Below are 21,851 nucleotides of genomic sequence, written 5' to 3' on the forward strand. Positions count from 1 at the left end.
GGCTCATTTCATAGTATACAAACAAAAGAAAACGCAGCGTTTTAATTCATCCTCGATTTTTACCCGTAATACCAAGGAAGGAAAAATACCAAACAGAGAATTTCCATTAACAAACAAATTTTTATTTATATTATTTTTATTTTTCGATTTATGTCATAGCTTTGAAAATTCTTCTGTGTGTCTTGACGATTACAGAGAGTGACAAACATCGAAAGAACGAAAGAGAAAGATCTGCCAAAACCGAACAGGTAAAAATCAAAACGAAACAATAATTTTTTTAAAAGATCTTTTTTGTAAGACACGTAGGGGTGTTGTGATTTCACTATCGAGAGTGTTTGTGAAATTTGTAATGGGTAGTTGTTAAATTTGTTTGTAAGAATTCTTCTCGTTTTTGTTCGGCTGTCACTTCAACATATCCATTCTATCACCTAACAGGAAAGGAAATTTTATTGTTATGTGTTTTTCGGGGGGTTTTTATGTTTTGCTTTCATTGTAAGAGCTAATGGGCATTCTCTGATTTCAAAAATTTTTTTGGGGGGTAAACTAGGGGTTATTTTAATTGGGTTTTTAGATCTTAAAATGTGGGATTTACTTTGGGTTATGCTTCTTTTTTTTTTGTTATTTATAGTTGTGTTTTTTATTTGAGGATATTAATAGGATTGCTTCTAAATTTCTTGTTCCAGGGATTGGGTTTTTGAGGCTGGTTTTGGGAATTAGGAAGTGGGCATCAAGTTCTCACTGAAGCATGCGTGGAATGTGAATGTTTGAGAGGGTTGAATTTAGGGTACATTTGCTCTTTGGTGTCCAAAGGGTTTGTATGCAGAAATGGCTGATATAGCAGGTCTACCAGAAGCAGCAGGGTCAAGGTTTAGTCAGTCGGAGTTGATTGGCAGAGGATCCTTTGGCGATGTCTACAAAGCGTAAGTCTATTGTTTTTCCATTTCATTCTTCATTACACCGCTTGAGCGCATTGAATTGTTTATTTACATTTTTGTCACAAGGAAAGAACTTAAAGTGAATGTGACAGTGTGACTTGTGATTGTATGTATTATGCTGCACGTTGTAGGATTTTGTTAGTTACTGGTGTTTGATAGGAGTAGATTAGTGGATTAGTCATAATTGATACTGACGCTATTGTCGAATTGAAATGTTTTAGAGTCCAAGTTAAAATACTTCATGCCCTTGAGAGCTGAATTTCTTTTTAATATTTAAATATAGAAAAAGAAATTCTTCCTGTGGGTGAAGGAAAAAGGAGCTTCAAAGGTTGCCGGGTATTGATCGACTAAGCTATATTAACTTTAAATTTTGCACTTCAATTTGGAGTTTATGGAGACATCTGAGAACTGTGTGAGCATTATAATAACTTTTTTTATCTTTTTTTTTCATTAATAGCGATTTGATTCTGCAAAGTTTGACCTGTTAGATAATCCTGAGATAGTTACATCTATGGTAGGTCTTACTGAATTTTAGTTATGTTTTGATTTAAATAAGTGCAAAATGTCTACATTTACTTCTCCCTCCAAAACGGGAGGGGGGGGGGAAGGAGGGAGGGACAGAGAATAAAATAAGAATAAGTTTTTGTCATGTGATGGAATCATGGAAGTTAATAATTAAGGATTAAATGGTTGTGGTCCCTCTGATACTGTTTCTTAAAAAGGCAGAAAAGAATAAATTTAACTGATAATCTATAACTGAAATGAAACCCACCCTTTACTAACCTATATATATGATCTCAAGATTAAAAAATACATTTTAACTTATCATAGATGCTATGTTTTGATTTAGAATTCCTGTTTATCATGTAAAGAAATTGACTGAAATTGTAATAGCAAAAATTGGAATTTTTTTTATTGTTGTCTATGTTTTACTTGTAAATTGTGATTGCAATGGTTTACCTTCCTTTGGTGTAAAATCTACTTGGCCAATTGGAATGTTCAATGATTTATTTAGCCCTTGTACGCAGCAATATTACTTCTTACTAATGCACAATAAAGAGAAGTTTGAAGACTTGGAATTTTATTGGAATTTATTATATAAGTTTTATTTAATTTCTAGGTTTTCTTAGGGTTGCATGTGTTTTCTGTTTATCTCACGTTTTATGGTGTAGCTTATAAGTACTTCTATTATTTCTGATTTTTGGTAGCTTTGGATTAAGAAATTATTGAAATTTGGAGTTTTGAACTTGAAATTTCCTAACCCTTGGTTCTCTCTGGTTTCTCCTTTTTCTCTTCAAATTTCATTTGTTCTGTTACCCTTTTCTACCAAATTTCTCTTTGACCTTTTTATTTTCTCTCTATTTTGCTTAGCCTGGATGCAGCACTTTTAAGTGGTAAATAAATACTTACATTTTGAGTTATTAAGGTGTGCATGCATAGTTTGACAATCTTTTTGTGAAATTCAAGCAAAAATATACATTAGCCTAATTTTCCTTGGTCTATTTTGTATATTATTGTCTTTTTATAGTTAGTGACTTCTTTTTATTCCTTTAGTAGTTGTTTGACTTCTTGTATCCTTTTAGAGGCGGAATAGGTGTGCATACGAGTGAAAAAGGCAAACTTGTTCTTTTTGAGTTTACTAGATTAGACTGATATTTTCGAAAATGGGTACTGCTGGGCGGGTAATCTCTTTAATTGGACCCCCACTTTTTAACTTACCCTCTTATTTATTTTTTTATCTTTTTAATTGTTAACATGTAAAAGGAGTCTAAATTACCTGGGAACACTTTATGAAAATGGCTGTATATTAGTTATTTTAATCATGTAATATTTCAATACTTTTTTATTGATAATTGGTATAGGCCAAAATTGATTCTTTTAGAATGAGTTCATCTTATTTGACTGTATGACTGCTAATTGTACTGCAACACATCTATATGCCCATTTCTTACCTGTAATCATGTTGCATATGCTGTGGCTTTTTAAATCGTGAATCATGATTAATGAAAATGAGATGGATAGCTGATGCCTTTCCTGATTTGCAGGTTTGACAAGGAACTGAACAAGGAAGTTGCTATTAAAGTTATTGATTTAGAAGAATCGTAAGTGGATACCTTTGTTATATTTTCCTTGATTTATTCCTCATTAAAGTGTCTCGTAGCAGTGCTTGCTATAAGCAACAAAGTCTTGTATATGATATTCATTTGTTCCTCATCTTCCTCTCGTTTTCTATGTATGTGCGTGGGGTTTTATGGTGACAAAACCACCCTTGCTTTATGATTAAATTAATTGCACCATTAGTCTGTGCATTATCAGCAAAGCAAATTTTATTCCCTTTATCAACTTCATCCCTCAATGTGCTTAGTCAGCAACTTGCATGTGCCTTTATGCAGGATCAAGTAGATGGGGCAAGTAACAATTTCTTCCATAGTGTTTTTCCTTTTTCTATTTATCTGTTTCTTATGCTTGCCTTTGTTTTGTACTCTACAGTGAGGATGAAATCGAGGATATTCAAAAGGTATTACCTCACTTTCTTGTATGCTAGTATCCTATGTCTTCAATGAGTTGATTACCAGGTTTTTCATATGTTTCCTTTTTGTTCCAGGAAATTTCAGTTTTGTCACAATGCCGTTGTCCATACATCACAGAGTACTATGGTTCCTATCTTCACCAAACTAAACTATGGATAATAATGGAATACATGGCGGGTGGTTCAGTTGCTGACCTAGTAGGTTACTTCCGTTACTTTCTTCTAGTTCCAGACTGCTAAATGTCAACTAAAGTATGTTTGCAAAATATTGAAGGCATTTCTGCCATCTTTTCTGTACTAGTGCTTTTAATTCCAATTTCAAGCCATTTTCATGTAGACCTTTGTGGTCACCCCCGGTTCTAGTGTCAGTACACAATCTCTGGTTTGAAAACCTTGGGGTGCCAACTGCTCATTTTGTTGTATCACGCCGGTTGCATATGAAATAGTCTTTGTCTGCTTATATTTGTCTCAGCAAACTTGTTTATTATCTGATCTGATGCACTATTGCTCCTGGACAACATTTAGTTTTTCTGGAAAGCTAACAATGATTGTTTTTTTACAGCTCCAATCTGGCCATCCATTAGATGAAATGTCAATTGCATGTATTTCACGAGATTTGCTGCATGCGATTGAATATTTACATAATGAAGGAAAGATTCATAGAGATATCAAAGGTTGTTTTCTTCCGTCTCTTGATCCTCTTATAATTTATAAATACAGTTGTCATTTAAATAGAAGAAAAATTCTACATTTGGTTTTGGACTTGAAGAGGTTTCTTCAGATTATGTTTCATTTGTTTTTAGCCTTCACTTAATTTCTTTATATGTTTGGTTTTATTGAGTTATTCTTTGTTCCTCAACATTTTGCTATCACTTTTGCAGCGGCAAACATTTTATTGACTGAGAATGGTGATGTTAAGGTACTTTCCTTCCTCTCAAATTGGCTTACGTCAATGAATCTATGCATAAAATGTGTGAAGGTCTATGTGTTTTGCTGTTGGAAGTTAAATTTATGCCCCTGTTACAGGTTGCAGATTTTGGTGTTTCAGCACAACTAACAAGGACAATATCACGGAGGAAGGTACTTTATTTTTTTGGTTAAGAAGGACGATATCCAGGCTTTGTCTGTTGCAATCTTTTTAGTGTTAATTTTTTGTCCATATTTGTTTCTTTTATAGAAAAGCAAAGTTGACAAGTCTTTGATAAGTTATAATTCTTTTCTATTCTCCTAATATATACTCTTTATTGGCTAAATTAGTCAACATTCCTTTTAACCCACAGTTCATTATCTTTCTGATGACTGAATGGTGTCATTGTCATATGATCATCAATGAACTAATATGGTTGACAATGTTAGACTTTCGTAGGAACACCATTCTGGATGGCACCGGAAGTGATTCAGAATTCAGAAGGATACAACGAGAAGGTACTTCTAAAAGCTGTGTTTTGAAGTTTTTTCCCAAGTTTTCTGGCATGTTTTACTGCTTTTACCTGCCATCCATCTGCACATTCTCTTGCTTACTTGCACACAGCCTGCAATATCTGTCTGCTAGCCCTTGTTGAGTAATGAGCATTCCGTCACTGGGGCTCTTTGCTGATGCAGGCTGATATATGGTCTTTGGGCATAACGGTAATTGAAATGGCCAAAGGAGAACCTCCACTGTCAGACCTGCACCCTATGAGAGTTCTTTTTATAATACCTCGAGAAAATCCACCTCAGGTAATGTCAATAGTTTTTTGTTATATTTATGAAGTTTATAATGATTTATTCCATATTTCTTATTCTTGATGGAATTCTTGTGCTTTTCTGTTTAAATATATTCAAAATTTCTATCCTGCAGTTGGATGAGCATTTTTCACGTCCTATGAAAGAATTTGTTTCCTTATGTTTAAAGAAAGTGCCTGCTGAGGTATGGAGTTATGCTTTTGAATGTTTATTTGTTTAGCTTTTCTAGTTTACCCTGAACTCTGTAAGCTTCCAATTAAAGTGCGATGTTATCAACGATGTATTAGTTTTCAAAACTATTCTGAAGCGTATAAGATGAGAGATCTTGGCTTGATTGTCTTTACTTTTTCTGCTGCTGTAAAGTGCCTTGTGCTTTTCTTTACTCTGTTTATTTCAGAGGCCCAGTGCCAGAGAACTTCTCAAGCATCGCTTTATCAGGAATGCTAGGAAGAGTCAGAAGCTTCTTGAGAGAATTAGGTGCCCACCTCGTACTCAGTGTTTAATAATCTACATGTTGGAACTTGTATCTGACAGTTTTGAGGTGTCAATGAACCCTTGAAACTAAATTATGCATATGGTTTTAGTTATGTTTCTGAAATACCATGACAAGGGGATGTTAAGTTCAAGTACATTCTTCCATTGGCTATTGTAGCTAAGATGCTTTTTGCGTTTTTAGAGAGCGCCCAAAGTACCAATTAAAGGAAGATGCAGAAACCCCCAGAACTGGCCCCAAAGCTGTAGGAGAGTCAACTGACACCGTAAAGGTGAAAAGAGATATAAGAGGTGAAGAAACTGTTCGAGCTAGGTGGGTTAATCTTGTTAATCAGAAGTACTTTATTGATTTTGATGGGATTTTTGCTGACTTTTTCTTATCAGCAGTAATCAGGGAAAAATATTTAAAAATGTTGGATGGGACTTCAGCATTGGTGGACCAAACAGTACGGGTACCGTCCGAAGTGCTGTACGACCACCACAGGTTAGAGAAAGGAAAGTAGAAGTTGCTAATAATCAAGCTATACCAAGAACTCCAGAGAGTGGTAATGCGCCTGATGAATTCCCAGAAAATTCCTCTGGAAAAGCCACTAGAGATTCATACTACAATAAAAATCAAGATAATAACTACGATGTAAGATTCTCTCACTCTCTCTCTCTCTTTCATACAAATAGGGTGGAAACAGTACTTGAAGCAATGGCAAAATTATTTTGCAGCATGGCTTTTGGCATCAAAACCTAATCCAATGGGATGATCTATATGCGCTTCAAAGACTTGTTTTTCTGAAATTAACAGAGTGAAATTAAGCTTATGACTAAATTCACTTGCAATTTAATAACGTGTATACTTTTCTGAGAACTCTTTTTCTGTATGCTGGTGATGGGGTCTAGAAATTAAATTTTCTTGGCTGGATTCACCAATCATTTCTGTTAAGCTAGAGCCAGTTTCATATAATCTGTTGTTTGTATGCCTCTTTACCCTTAACTATATGTTCCTTTTACTCTCAGATCTTGTCACATTGTTTTTGTTGCTTTATTCTCAGGATGAAATGTCTGTCAACGGGTCAGGAACAGTTGTCGTAAGGTCTCCTAGAGGATCTCAATCATCTGCATTGTTAAATGACCCAAGCTCTCTTGTAAGCTTCCTTCACTTCTTTCACAGTATCTACGCAAAACTTTTAAGTAAATAAAATCTCTGTTCCCATGCCAGCCATTGATTTTATTAGATTTCAATGTGCTGTGTAGTATAGCAGCACATATGCTTCTACTGAAGATGCTTCTACCTTTGGAACCGTTGTTGTGCGTGGCCAACACGATGAATCTGATTCTCCTCGAACTCCAAGATCCAGGCTAGGAATTCAAGAGAGAACTTCAAGTGCATCAGTTGAAGATAGTGCATCAAATCTGGCAGAGGTTGTTTTTGTTTTTCATCTTTCTTGATCAGTTTTTACATGTTGTAAACCATTTTAGGTACTTCTTATTTGGTTGTGAATCTCTATCAAAGGGCTGTAGAGTGCATGTTTCATTGATTATATTGATATGTTTTGTGATATTTGTATTACTTCTTGTTCTGACTTTTTACTATCATATACGTCTAACAAACTTGTTTGATAATTTCATGTTTTACTTGTTCTAGATTCTGCCTACAATCAAATATATAATTGTCTAGCTGGAATTTTCCTAAAACCTTTTATTGTATGTCATATTTTTAATTGGATACCCAAATTCATCCTGTAGAAATATGAATTCGCCATGGAACTTGAATTATAGATTCAGTGTATGATCGTGGCCTCTGTTGAAAAACTCATCTTCTAAATGTCAATTCAGGCGAAAGCTGCAATTCAGGCAGGGTTGAGGAAAGGAAATGCGAGGGATAGGTCTGGACTGAGCAAGATCAATTCCCCTGGGCAGGAAAATAGAAGAAGAGATCAAGTGAGCAACAGTTCTGATTCTTCCAGGTAAGCCTGATAAAGAGCTAACTTTCAATGTTTACAATGTTGAGAATTTTATATGGCTTCAGTTATGATTTGGTTGTGTTACTACCTCCAAGTATTATTTTTTTTCCAGAAGTTCTCGTGACTATTTTGATGCACAAAGATTCTTTCCACGATCACGTCAACCAAGTGATGATGAAGAAAATGCCAAGATAATATCATCATCTGTGTCACTATCCATGTTGCTTATCCCTTCCCTAAAAGAGGTGCGTGCTACTTGATGTTTATTTTGCATTTCCCTGCCAGTTAGTGCGACAGAAGTAACTTTGAAATATTCTTCATATTTTAGCATCTTTACCTTAGAGGCTGTATCAAGATGCTTTTAATGTTACAGATTTGTCTATGTCGAGTAAGCAGTACATATAATGAGTGATTCATATATTGATGAGAGGGGAGTGAAACAATAACCCATACAACTTCAATGAGTAGATAATAAATAAAAATATTTTTCAAAAGATAGAATATGGAATAATCCAGATAGGTTATTGAAAATGGTTTTGACTAGTAGATCTACAGTTGTTTTGAAGTAGAGGAGCAACTTAAAACGAGTAAAATCTGGAGGAAGCTGGAAAATTTTGATCAAATTAGTAAATAAGGTCCTAGTTCCTGCCTGTGTCCTAGATAGAGAGCACCTGGCAAAACTATGCATGTTTCTAAGCTTCATTGTGCACACTTATGCTTTTACTCGATCCCATCATCCGAACATGGTTGCATTTTGAAGTTACTTGCTGTGATGCTTACTTACATTTTTCTTAATGTATACAAAATAGGTCATTCCTGATGATTCAGAAGTATCAGTTGTACGTGCAGTTACTAATTCCCTCATAAAAATGGAGGGTGCAAAGCCTGGATCTTGTGAAGCTCTTGTTCGCAGGTTGCTTGAGCGACTGGCAAGGTTAAAAATTTCTTATCTCACAGTATCATCCCTTTTGTATAACTGGTCTTGGTCCTTTAACTTGAAGACTAAAACAGAGGTAAACTTTTGCAGCTCAAAGGAATCGTCTATGAAAGATATGCAGGAACTAGCAGTCCGCTTGTTCAATAAGGGCAAGACAACTTCTGAAGATACACAAACTCCAAACATGGAAATCGACAGTAAAAGAAAACAGCAACTTAATTCAAATTCCAACTTGAGCCCTCTCGCGAGATTTCTACTTTCCAGGTTGGTTAAAAAATATTGCTCCTTTAACAAAAGGATCCTTGTTTTAGAAGATTAAATCCAACTCACACTCTGCTATTTTTAATGGCCCAAAACTGTTCATATAATGCAGGTGGCAAAGCCAAACATCGCGCGATCTCAACCCATCATGAAGGGAAAAACCAGAGATGGATTATATCTGTTTTTGTAGTCTGTTTACAGTTCTGCACTTCTTTTGATTTTGATGTACATAACATTGTGAGAAATTATGTATTTTTGCATCCATTATGATTAAATCTTCTATTTTTACATTTTTGTTATGGGGACAACATTGATGTATAATTAGATTTTGCAATTATCGCATTACAATATGTAATCTCACAAACATTAATCATTCATTAAAAATAATCTCTTTGTATAATCTTTGCACAATGAGTTTAAGAGTTTACAATTTTCCACTGTTTAATTTTCATGAATGAAAAAGTAGGCAACCATTTGCCCTTTATTCAATTATTTCATTGTTTAATTGGATAGTTTGATATCAATTACCATAATTTTGAATTGAAAACATGCATCCCCTTTCTAGCAGGCTTAATGAAGGATTATTCAGGTGGTTCACTAATTTTTCATGTTCCTCCAGCGAAGGTCACTGATCAGATTCGTTTAGATATCCAATCTTTTTGGCCAATTTTTGGCCAACTTTGATAGTTTGTAATTAAACTATCCTGTTATTATTACCTAAAAAGAAAAAAAAATCTCAAATAATTAAATTATTTATATTGTGTTCATGTTTTATTTGTATGATCATATTGTATATAAAACTATCAAGTACGTGCAGTAAAAAAAAAAAAGCAACTATCCCCAGAAAGGTACATCTAATATTTAAGCGAGCTAAAATATTACAATGACAACGATGCTAGCATAACATACTGCCATCAATTACTTCAATTCTTCTAACAAGCTATGGCTGCTGCACTAGAGATGAATCATAAATCATTAGGTCCATTATCATAATTTAGTCCTCTACAACTATCAATAGCATTGCAATAGCAGCCAAAATTGTAGTTATCTGCTGCAGTTCTCGGGTCATCCAAATCAATCCAATAGGTAACAGGGAAGCTCAGCGCTTGAGCTGTCTCCTAGCCAAAGCAGGGGCTCGCTTCGGAATATAGACCTGGTAACTCACCTGCAAAAAGAAAAAAATAAAATAAAAAAAATTCAACAATATTATGATTGACACTTAAGAGATAGATAAATCCATACTACCGGGTTAAAACCTAACCTGTACCATTTCCCCACCCCGCATTACTGACATTGTCTTTTGTTGAAATTGTGAACTATCCTTGGTCTCATCTTCCTGTTTATCTGAGCTAATGTTTCCAGAAGAAGTTGGCTTATTGCATGTATCGATAACTTTACTGCCCAGATTGCCACATTCATGGGGGTTCACACTTTGGGAACTACTATCATTCACGCTACTCTCAGTTACCGACTTACCTTGAGAAGATTCTAGTGCAGTAGAATCTTGTTTTTGGGTGCTATAAGTATCAGGTGGCTCCTGTCCTGCTCGCAATTTAACAGATTTCAGCCTATCAGAAACAGAAGCTGCATTCTCCTCGGAGGGTTTTATGGTTTGGGTGGTTTCTAAACCACCCTCATCCACATTACTATCGGTTACCAACTTGGCTTGATAAGGTTCTTCGGTGGAAGCTTCTTGTTTCCGCATAGTGTGAGTGTTAGGAGCTTGAAGACCGGTTTGTGACATAACCAACTTCGGCTTATTAGTAGGAACAGAAGTTGAAACCACTCGAGCCAATGGGGGAGCAAGATCACTCCCGACAGTCTCGGAATATTTTCCATCACTCATATGTTGAGTGTTCCTATCATTCTTAGTAAGGGCAGATGAGTTTCTTCTAACCGGAGACTGTCTAATCTGTTGGCTCACTTGGCTTGTTATCACCATTCTACCATCATCTGCCTTAGGGGCTGTAATCTGAAACGAGTCAGTGTTTACAGAAGACAGTGTTTTAACATCAGCAGCACTATTATTGTTTGGAATAATTGGAGGATTAATGTTTTTCTGGAGCCCACCATGAAACTTTTTCAAGTTCTCCAGTGCACGCTGTCTTAAAATCAATTCAATATCATCACCATTTAAACCATCAGTTGCATTCGAAACATTAATTTCCTCGATGCTGCTCGTTCTGACATTAGAAACTTCTACTTGCTCATCATCTGGAGGCCTTTTCGTCTCAGATACAGCATGGGGATATTGCTGTAACTCTCTCCGATTACAGCCATCATTGCTATCATTGCTCCTACAGGATGGGTAATCATCGTAATCATATACATCTTCTTTAGGCTCATCAGCAATCAATTCTCTGCTGCTTTCATTTTCTCGCTTAACAACAGTAATAACCGATTTCAGCCGCCTCGTGTTGCTCTCTTCCATTACTCTCTCCTCAATTGAATGATCAGATCCTTCATTATATCTACTACAAGAAGAACAACTCCTTGATCGGCCCTTACTCCTTTTGCTTCTTCCTTTAACCTTCTCCGACCTACCATATTTCTCCCTCCTTTCTGATCTGCCCTTTCTCTTCTCATATCCACTCTGGTCGCTGTCACTCGGACAAGTTGAGCAACTCAAGGACCTACTACTACTACGAGAACTCATAATCACATCTCTTGTAGACTTTTTCCTCTTACTGGTTCTCTTCCTTGATCCTCCACGTTTCTTTATAGAAGGAGAATTCTCACTACTTTCCCTACCGGAGGACCGCTTTCTAGCTCTCTTCTTTTTACCTTTCATGTCCTTCCTATTACGAGAGTGGGACCTTTGACTTTTATAATCATCCTCGGAACTAGAGGATGAAATAGATACGGTACTTGTCGAATCACTATCATCTGAATAAGAAACAGAATCATCTTGCCGATGTCGAAGCTTCTTGGATTTGCTTTTCTTGCCCTTAACCTTATTTCTCTTCCTCATTCGCAACTAAAATGAAGAATGCACATACATACATACATTCATACATACATAGGGAAAGAAATTAAGAACCCGTTTTCACCCTAACTTTTCATTTAAACGTTAATAAATGCTAACTTTACTTACTAAAACAAGGATTATCTAATAACTAATTAAAAACACCATATTAAGTACAAACTAAACCAAAGTTCAAACTTTTGATTTTATAGGAAGAAAACACCAGAAGTACCCGTCCAAATTTCTCAACTTTCACTTTCCTGGATTAGAAACAGTTCAAAAATTTCCAATCTTTCTAAGGAGAAAAAAAACCAAAATAAGAATGAACCTAAAGATTTCTTTCATGTTCCTACACATCCAAACAATGGGTAAATCTTTAAACCACTAAACTACAAATTGCAGGTCATAATTGACCAAAACTTTAACCGCAAAAAAGGAAATTTGATTCAAATTTAAAAAGGGGGAAAGGAAAAGAAATTACCTGAGATGACTTTTTGGAACGTTTTTTCTTCAAAGAAGATGATTTTCCCATCTTTGATTCTTGTTTACTTTCCCTTCTTTATACCGTTTCTCTGCAAGAAAAACACACACACACACAAAAGAAAAAAAAAGTAGGAAAGAAATGAAAAGAGCAAAGGTTAATTTATGAAAAAATTAAAGGGAAAAACAAAAGGAGGAGGAGAAAAAAAAAAACGTTTATTTTTTCTTAAAAAATATTATTTTTTGGAAGAGTTCGCCTTTGCCTGGCAACCTTAATAGACGGATAAAAACACGTTGGCTCTTGACATGATCAAACCGGCTTGTCGTTTTAAAGGTTCTCATAAACCGTTTTACCTAAAGTAATTCATAAGTAAATGACAAACTTCTCTTTTGTTTTTTCTTTTCATGATTTAATTAATTAAATATAAAATTGCTATCTTTTATAGATTCGTTAGTTTAATAAAATAACTTAATTTCAAAAGCTAAGTAAAAAAGTAAAGGCAAACTCATTAAATTAATGCTTAACATTCTTTTTTGTTATTTTGGTTTTTTTAATTCTTTTCGGATAACTTTCAAATTTTAGTTAAATTATTTTTATATTGAACGAAAAAATTATTGAATTATTAAAATTCTATTGACATTGATATAAAAACCTACTTAACATATCAAATGTACTTAGTTATAGAAATGAAAAAAAAATTATGAACATCTTAGAATTTTTTTGATTTTTTATTAATTTATATATATATATTAAAATTTTATGAAGTACAATGCCATTGTCTTTAGAATTTTAAATAATGTAATTTTAATAATTTTCAGACTTATTTTTCATTTATAGTTAATATTGTATAAAATAGGTTATAGCGTATAAAATGAAGAATGAAAAATAGTTTTGAAAACTGAAAATTCCAAACTTTGATTGCAAACATGTGGCTAATAAAGGAAATGGTCTCAACTAAAAAAAGGAACTTTGATAAAGCCTGAATCTTGAGTTATATGCATGCCCAACAGAACATAAGAATGTTTGTACCAGACACATCATGGAACTAACATACAAGTACTTTGTCAGATGGATCAAGTTGCAAACACCAAATCTTCCACGCCAATTTCTTACATTATTTCCCTGCATATATGTATGTACATACATTACACCTGCTGCTACTATATTATATTTCTAGATCTAGCTCAGAAACAGTGGTTTACATCCTACGCGTCTTCGCCATCGCTCATACTAGGACGGGTATCAATGTATACTTCCGACGAGAAGTCAATTTCATCCACGATCCTTCCCCTGTCCGATGCAAAAGAACGGACTAACCTATATGATGTTTCCATTGTTAAGAAGAAATGAAGGAACCAAAAGGCTAAAGAAAAACGTTTTACCTCTCAAGAACAAACTTTCCTTCTTTGTACTTTTGACTCTTCTCATGCGCAGCCTCCTTCAAAGTAAAGACGAAAGTTAGTTAGATTCGATTATGAATACAGTCTTCGGGTGCTAGATTTGCTGTCAATCTTGAATTATCTGAAAATGTGTGTGTGTGTATGTGTTTAAGACGGGAATTACGTATTTCCAGCCAACAATTTGTCCACAACAGCAGCAAAATATATCAGCCACAGTATGCATTCCAGATAACATCACCCTCTCTTCCAAGGCTCCAACTGTTATGTTCACCCTGGAGAATGGAATTCTAAACAATAAGCGATTCAAAGCTTCAAATGTCGCGCACTTACGAGACTTTGAAGATTCATTGCTTTTGTAAAGATCGTGATGGTGTAATAGGAAAATTTCAGTATTGCACAGCCAAGAATAAGGTATGAGATCCGGATAACCAAATGAACATTCCATTAAAGAAAAAGGGAAAAGAAATCAGTCAAGCAATCTTCGAAGAAACTATGAGATCTTACGCATTATTGAAGAGGTAGGCTTTCCCCCGGCGACAATGGAAAGACTGAACAAATGGAGAAAATTCGAAAGAAGTTGTTAGCATGGAGTACAACTATGCATTGCATACTGTTAATATCAAAATTTAACGACACATAATTGATACATCAAACTAAAGCTCATTGGAAAAGCAAATAAACCTTCAGGTTTAGTAATTTTAAGAACATAATTTTAAGAACATAAAGGCTCTTAGCTAAGGCATAAATGATTGCATCAACCCAAGAAATTTCCCAATCTTAAAAGAGGATGAGGTCTTTTGGTGAAACTGTTGTTATGTCCATGAGTTCCACATTTGTGATTTTAAATCAACAGAGACAAATCAAGTTCCTAATTGACAAGTAAATGGAATCCTAATCTTTACTGAAATTTCACATTTTCCCCCAATTCCCCAAAATCCTAAACTGTGAGGTTCTCCTATTTAATCTTCCCTTAAATGGCAACTACATTTGCACAAAACACACATATTCATTTCACAACCTATCATCAACAACCTATCATAAAACCAATAGTACTGTTATTGATCATGTTTCTAGTGTTACCTAGCTAAAGACAACAGGATCCAAACATCAAAAGTTGTCAACTTTAAGCTTTCTTTCATCAATAATAACTACAAGAACCAACTTTTACTACCAAAACATAATTTTTAGATGATAACTGCAAAACAAATGGCTCAGAAATGAAAAACCCAGAAACACAAAGGAGATAAAGAGAAGAAAATGAAAGTTGGTACCCTGGAAACAAGATCATCAGGGAGAGCCAAGTGAGTTCTACAAAACTTGCATCTATAAGACCTTCCATCAAGCTCAACCACAAATATCCTTCCCATTTTCCCTCTATATATATATATATTCTTTTTTTTTTCTTTTTGTTCTTTACACTGCTATGGCAAAATCTTGGATTCTAGTTTCTACGATGGAGAAAAGGTATTAAAAGAAATTGTGGAGGGGTGGGGATTAGATGACATAATAGGGGTGATGATGACAAAATGATACGTGGTGATAATGATTGTGGGAGTTTTGGGGTAAAGCCCATGAAAGGGTTCAACTGTGGTTAAGTACTTAAGTTGAATTGGGCTTTTGTCAATCAAGTTTAATTCTAGATCCATGACCAAGAATCAAACAAAAAGGATAATAAGTCCATCTCTAGTAAGAGATTAAATTTTCATAAACAACTTGCTATAACTGTAAAATTTTTGGCATTTTTCATTCAAAGTTCTTTTCTTTTATGATTTAGTTTCCCTTTTTTTGGTGAATTTATTTTAATAGAATCTGGGTTGGAAGCTTTGGTGAAAATTTTGACGGTGGAGTTAATTTTAAAAAAAAATTAAAATGTTTAAAAAATTCATATAAATTAATTTGTAATATTAATATTCAATATGCTAATATATAATATGACTAAATGTAAAACCAATCATATTATTGTTTTCATTAAAGTTTTTGAGGTCAACATACAATTAGCTCAAGTGTTGGAGTGGACTGCTTTCTCAAGGATTTGGATTAAGATCGAATTTTGATGATAGCATTGTTAGGAGGCTTTACTTGAATGCCATTCTCGGCACAAACAGAACTAATATCATATCGTAAAATAAATGAGAACTCCTACAATTATATTAGAGAATAAGTTTTTATGATGCCAATATATAACTAGTAGTTTTTTTCATAAAAAATAAAAGTCACTTGAGTGCTTTTTTGATACTACGATAGTGCCAATATATCAAACACAATATGAACACAAATACAAGATTGACGACAATCACACTAGCTAACGATAATATCTAAGCGAAAGTGCTATTTTTAATAATATTCAAGAAATTTAATATTAAAAAATAACCGATTGTAATCCTTTTAAAGATTGTATTAATCAATCTTTAAAACCAATGTTAATAATATTACTCAAAATATTGAAAAACCATCCTAATAATAAAACAAAGCCATAATATTATAAAATTAATCAACAAAGTTTTTAAAAGAAAAGAAAAAGAAAACACATTAGTATTTGATTAACTTTAAATTATTTTTAAAAATTATTTTTTAATCTTTCATAGTATATGTTAAAAGTATAATTAAGTTGGTAATATCATCAACCGAATTCAAATTTAATTATAAAATTATTAAAATTTTATTATTTAAAAGGAATAAATATTGCTTTAAAAATATTTTTATTTTTTATATAAATGAAATTTTGTTATTAATACACTAAAAAACATCAATAATAATGCAATATACAAAATGCTTTTTTAAAAACAATAATAATGTAAGAAAAGGATTTGAAAATCAATAATATACAAAATGATTTTTTAAAATAATAATATATGACAAAATCTAGAATAAGTAATGTATATACATATATAAAAACAAAATAAATCACATGAAGAAAAGTTTAAACATAATAATAAATAATAATAATAATGATAATGACAGTAATAATACAAATAAAAACAATAGTAATAGCAATAATAGAAATAATAATACTCAAAATAATAATAAAAATAATAATAAATATAAGACTCAAATTAATTAATTGTATAGTAAAATGGCAAAAATAATCGAAAAGGGACCACATTGAATTGAAAATGGAAGTTTTGGGGCCAAATTAGAAATAAAAGAGAGGGGAGGGATCGAATTAAAACACACGCAAAATAGGAAGGGACCAAGAAAACAAATACCCCTTTCCTCTAAATGCACCGTTGCCAGGGGGGACCAATTTGAAATTGCAGCAAACCCGTGAGGCAAATTTAGAAATACAAATAACTTTAATTGTAAAATCATAAAAAATAGGAAGGACCAAACTGGGAAATAGACCATCGCTTAAAAAACACACGGATCTCCTAGCGGGTTGAGTCGGTCAGACGGGCAAGGCTCAAAACGTCACCGTTTGGGGGTATAGAAAAATAGGCCAAAACGACGTCGTTTTGGATCCCCTATATAAGTCAAATTTTCCTTTAAAAAAAATCATTTCACTTTCTTTTTTTTTTTTAAAAAAACTTTAGCATCCTCTCAACTCTCTCCCTTCCCTCTAAGCCCGGCCATGGCTCTGACGCCGGAAAAAGGAAAACCCCCTCTTTTAAGCCCTTTTTTCGAATAAAGCCTAGCTTTGGGGTGTTTTAGCCAAAAATCGAAAAGAAAAAAGAGATAAAAGCACAAAAGAACCCCTCGATCTAGGTTTTTTTTTAAGAAAAAAAGGTTGCCTTTCATCGGAGGTGACGACCTCGGCCACTCTCAGTGGCAAAATTCGAAGCAACGGGTAAGCTTCTCCCCTCTCTTTCTATTATTATATATGCACTAATAACAGTAACTAAAATATAAAAAATCACCTTTAGGGTTTTTGTATTAAATTTCTCTGAGTATATTTGTGTATGCAAAAAAAGTCCCCAATACAATCATTGTTTGGGCTTTTTATAGCTAAAAGAGAAAGGAACAAAAACGAAAACTTCTTTGCTGTGCTGTCCTTCTTTTTGCGTTTGCTTGCAGGTACGTGGGCGAGCATGCCACTGACGTGGCGTGGTGGAGCGGCGCACGACGCGGAGGAGTGGCGTTCGGCACACGAGGGAGGCGTAGGCAACCAACCTAGGTGCGGTACACCTAGGGTTTTCTGTTTTTGCTGGTTGTGGGTTAGTGCTAGGTGGGCTAGGGTTTTGGGCCTAGGTCTTTAGTTTGGGTATTTAATTTGGGCTGTAATTTTGGACTAGTTTAGTTATTTTGGACTTTGTTTTTTTATTTGGTTTTGTTTTTGGGCCCAAGTTAAAATTGGGCTCTACAGCTGCCCCTCTTTGCTTGTTGTCATGGAACGAGAATGGAGCAAAGACTTTAAAAGGGCCAATTTTGCCCGGTCTTACTAGTCTTGACTTCTTGATACTTCTTTTCCTCACGTAGCCTTGCTCTAGTCCACTGTATCTTCAGGGGTACGAAAATTATTGCTTCTGTCCATTCAAATGTAATTTCAGGGAAAAAATATTTGTAGTTTCGATCTACTCCACTGGAACTTCAAGGAGAATGGAACTGGTAATTCCAGCCTGCTCCACTGCAACTTCAGGGAGATAAGGTTGGATATGATCTGTTTATTTAGCTTCAATCTGTTCCTCTGCATCTTCAGGGAAATAAAATCCACTATCTTCAGTCTGCTTCACCGCAACTTTTAGAGAGATAAGACTTGTAGCTTAGATCTGCTTCATTGTCGCTACATGGAGATAAGATCCACCGTCTTCGATCTGCTCAACTACTGCTTAGGGAGATAAGATCTGCAATTTTCAGTCTGCTCCACTACAACTTCAGGGATAAGACTTGTATCTTGAGCCTGCTCCACTGCAACTTCAGGGAGATAAGTCTGGTGGCTTAAATCTGCTCCATTACCGCTACATAGAGATAGGATTTGCCATCTTCGACCTGCTCCACTACTGCTTAAGGAGATAAGATCTGCAACTTTCAGTCTGCTCCGTTACAACTTCAGGGAGATAAGACTGTATCTTGAGCCTGCTCCACTGCAACCTCAAGGAGATAAGGCTAGTGGCTTAAATCTGCTCCATTGCCACTACATGGAGATAAGATTCGGCGTCTTTGACCTGCTTCACTACTGCTTATGGAGATAAGATCTGTGAATTCACCGGTATTGCTACACCGTCCTCTAGGTGACATGACCTGTAGACTCGATTTCATATGCCTATGTTTATGCCAAATGATTAGGATGCTATGATCAGAATGAATCAAATGCTTCGAACCAAAATGTGATATGAATGATATGAATGTAGAAATGTCATGAGAATGATTCCTTTTTAAATGTTTATAGTGTCATCACTCGTTATTCACCAGAGCTTTATCACCGACATATTATGCTGTCTTTTTTACTCAGCTAGTATCTTCGATAGAAAATCATCTTCTTCAATCCAACCCACTGCAACTCAAGGGTATAGGATTTCAATCCTTCCATCAATTTGGTCTATTACACCATTCCTCGGGTGTTATGACCAGATGTGTACACCCGATATTTGCATGAAAGAGGAATATCATTTCTCTTTTCTCAAGAATGATCCCCTTTTATACTTGAGTTGATCTCGCTCGTTTCCGTTATTGACGCGATATCTTATCTTCTTGTTCAACCGATATCTTTAACTGAAAATTCGAAGAGATAATCTCAATTTGGACTTAAATATTTTGAACCCTTAAGTTGGGTAAGTTCTAAACAATAGTCATGTTTCAGGTTCCTGCACAGTTTATAAACTTCTAGAGTAATAGACAAAACTCCTTTTGTGAAAATGTTATTAGTCCATTAATCCTTATTTCAATACGAGCGCTTGAGAAAAATTATAAAGATAAACAAAACTAAAATTTATTAGGAACAAAATTCAAAAAGAATGGATTAATCAAAGAAAGTAAACATTGCCGAAATACAAAAATAGGAAAAGGAAACAAATAAGTGCCCCAGATATCGTAGCCTGAGCTTCTCTGTACGAACTCTTCGAGGACCATTTTGACCTTATCATGTGCATGGGAGATCTAAAGTACTTCGTCGATGCCCCAAAATGTAGCATACTTCCTCTTCGTTAATTCAAGCAGAGCAAGACTACCACATGCCTCATCTTCGATCGAAATTTGAACTCCCTTTTCGGGTTTTTAATTTAAAACTCCTTTGGTCTCAATGCGCCCTTTACGGGTTTTTACCTCGGCCTCTCCTTTTTTATTTTTTTTAGGCGCCCTTCGCAGGTTTTCACCTTAGTCTCCTTTTAAGTGAAGTACCTTTTAACTGAATCCGAATTTATTGGGTTAGGCAGGCTCCTACCATCCATCTCCGTTAATATCAACGCTTCTCCAGAAAAAGCCTTCCTTACCACATAAGGCCTTTTCCAGTTTGGCATCCATTTCCCTTTAAAATCTTTTTGCATAGGAATGATCTTTTTTTAATACCAAGTTCCCCTCATGAAATACCTTAGGGAAAACCTTTTTATTGTAGGCTCACATCATTCGCTTCTGATACATTTGTCCATGACGAATAGTTTTTAGCCTCTTTTATTCAATCAAGTTCAGCTGATTATATCAAGATTGGATCCATTCTGTTTCGTCCAGCTTCAACTCTGATAAAACCCGAAGAGAAGGAATTTCAACTTCAATGGGCAAAACTGCCTCCATCCCATAAACCAATGAATAAGGTGTTGCCCCAGTAGAAGTTCTGATAGATGTTCGATAGGCATAGAGAGCAAATGGTAACTTTTCATGCTAATCCTTGTAGGTCTCAGTCATTTTCCCCATGATTTTCTTGATATTTTTATTAGCTGCCTCAACTGCACCATTCGTTTTTGGGGGATATGGTGACGAGTTGTGGTACTTAATTTTGAACTGATTCAGACCTCCACTATCACACTGTTATTCAAATTTAACGTGTTCTCGGATATGATCCTTTCTGGCATGCCATATCGACATATGATCTCCTTCTTCAAGAACTTGCTGACCATCGACTTTGTGACATTGGCGTATAAAGTAGCATCTACCACTTGGTGAAGTAATCGATGACCACAAAGATGAATCGATGTCCATTAGAAGCCTTCGGGGAAATCAGCCTAATGACGTCCATGCCTCACATTGAGAAAGGCAATGGTGAAGATATAACATGAAGATGTGAAGGAGGCATATGGATCTTGTCTCAATAAATTTGGCACTTATGGCATTTCTTGCCGTAACTGATGCAATCTCCCTCCATCGTAGACCAATAATATCCGAATCTCATGTTTTGCCTGGCCATTGTGAACCCATTAGCATGCGTCCCGCAGACACCTTCATGGACTTCTTTTAGGATTTTCTTAGCTTCAACAGCGTCAACACATCTTAGCAGCACATGATCTTTCCTCCTTTTATACATGATCCCTCCGTCTAAGACATAGTCACTAGCCAGCCTCCTCAATATTCTCTTATCATTTTTAGTTGCTTGATCAGGTATTCACGGTTCTTCACATATCGCAGAATATCATGATATCAAGGATAATCATCTCTCTCATCTTCTTCGTCAATATTGCAGTAATGAGCTGGAACCTTACAAATACTCATCTGGATCGGATTTCATCTCAATTCTCTTTTCGCTGACTATGAAACCGAGTAGCTTTCTTGACCTAGCCCCGAAAGTACATTTTATTGGATTAAGCTTTAGTTGAAACTTTCTCAGCCTCAAGAATAATTTCCTCAAAACCTATACATACTTATTTTCTGTTCAGGATTTTGCGATCATATCGTCGACGTAAAGCTCAATTTCCTTGTGCATCATGTTATGAAATAAGGTTACTATGGCTCTTTGATACGTTGCTCCCGCATTTTTTAACCCAAATGGCATCACCTTATAGCAAAATGTTCCCCACAATGTTATGAATATAGTCTTTTCCATGTCTTCAGGATGCATCTTTATCTGATTATATCTAGAGAAACCATCCATGAAGGAGAACAATGAGTAACCTGCTATGTTATCCACCAAAGTGTTGATGTGAGGCAGTGGGAAATTGTCATTTAGGCTGGCCTTTTTTAAGTCTTTGTAATCTACACATATCCGCACTTTTCCATCTTTCTTAGGGACAGAGACAACGTTGGCTACCCATTCTGAATAATTAACCACTTGTAAGAACCCGGCATCAAATTGATTCTTAACATCTTCTCT

The 21,851-nt window shown here is 35.0% G+C and overlaps 3 protein-coding genes across 13 annotated transcripts; 1 reads left to right on the forward strand and 2 right to left on the reverse strand.

Annotated features, from left to right (window-relative positions):
- Positions 1–9,235, forward strand: LOC108483657 (uncharacterized). Of its 5 annotated transcripts, none has more exons than XM_017787167.2 (21): positions 1–248; positions 684–920; positions 2,981–3,037; positions 3,426–3,453; positions 3,541–3,663; positions 4,028–4,139; positions 4,347–4,384; positions 4,492–4,545; positions 4,822–4,890; positions 5,068–5,184; positions 5,306–5,374; positions 5,588–5,667; positions 5,867–5,995; positions 6,067–6,316; positions 6,726–6,818; positions 6,928–7,095; positions 7,510–7,640; positions 7,750–7,882; positions 8,447–8,571; positions 8,665–8,838; positions 8,948–9,235. In XM_017787167.2, the coding sequence occupies exons 2-21, from the start codon at positions 826–828 to the stop codon at positions 8,985–8,987; spliced, it is 2,085 nt and encodes a 694-aa protein (XP_017642656.1). In that variant the 5' UTR covers positions 1–248; positions 684–825; the 3' UTR covers positions 8,988–9,235. The 5 variants fall into 5 exon arrangements, with proteins under 5 accessions (XP_017642656.1, XP_017642658.1, XP_017642657.1 ...); XM_017787169.2 differs by having other exon boundaries at positions 7,753–7,882; XM_017787168.2 differs by having other exon boundaries at positions 6,070–6,316.
- Positions 9,236–9,670: 435 nt separating this feature from the next.
- On the reverse strand, positions 9,671–12,680 carry LOC108483745 (uncharacterized). 2 transcript variants are annotated; one of them, XM_053030793.1, is made up of 4 exons: positions 12,552–12,680; positions 12,282–12,372; positions 10,097–11,812; positions 9,671–10,000 (listed from the first exon to the last, which is right to left on the reverse strand). In XM_053030793.1, exons 2-4 carry the CDS (start codon positions 12,330–12,332, stop codon positions 9,935–9,937), a joined length of 1,833 nt encoding a protein of 610 aa, XP_052886753.1. In that variant the 5' UTR covers positions 12,333–12,372; positions 12,552–12,680; the 3' UTR covers positions 9,671–9,934. The 2 variants fall into 2 exon arrangements, with proteins under 2 accessions (XP_052886753.1, XP_017642798.1); XM_017787309.2 differs by lacking the exon at positions 12,552–12,680 and having other exon boundaries at positions 12,282–12,543.
- A 569-nt stretch (positions 12,681–13,249) lies between these two features.
- LOC108480823 (protein yippee-like At5g53940) lies at positions 13,250–15,270 on the reverse strand. 6 transcript variants are annotated; one of them, XM_053030801.1, is made up of 6 exons: positions 14,953–15,270; positions 14,186–14,229; positions 13,845–14,031; positions 13,664–13,719; positions 13,484–13,598; positions 13,250–13,403 (listed from the first exon to the last, which is right to left on the reverse strand). In XM_053030801.1, the coding sequence occupies exons 1-5, from the start codon at positions 15,046–15,048 to the stop codon at positions 13,487–13,489; spliced, it is 495 nt and encodes a 164-aa protein (XP_052886761.1). In that variant the 5' UTR covers positions 15,049–15,270; the 3' UTR covers positions 13,250–13,403; positions 13,484–13,486. The 6 variants fall into 6 exon arrangements, with proteins under 6 accessions (XP_052886761.1, XP_052886773.1, XP_052886757.1 ...); XM_053030813.1 differs by having other exon boundaries at positions 13,484–13,571; positions 14,953–15,268; XM_053030797.1 differs by having other exon boundaries at positions 13,250–13,598; positions 14,953–15,266.
- Between the last annotated feature and the right edge of the window lie 6,581 nt (positions 15,271–21,851).

Source organism: Gossypium arboreum, chromosome 1, assembly GCF_025698485.1.
Source record: "Gossypium arboreum isolate Shixiya-1 chromosome 1, ASM2569848v2, whole genome shotgun sequence".
Taxonomy (NCBI): Eukaryota; Viridiplantae; Streptophyta; class Magnoliopsida; order Malvales; family Malvaceae; genus Gossypium; species Gossypium arboreum.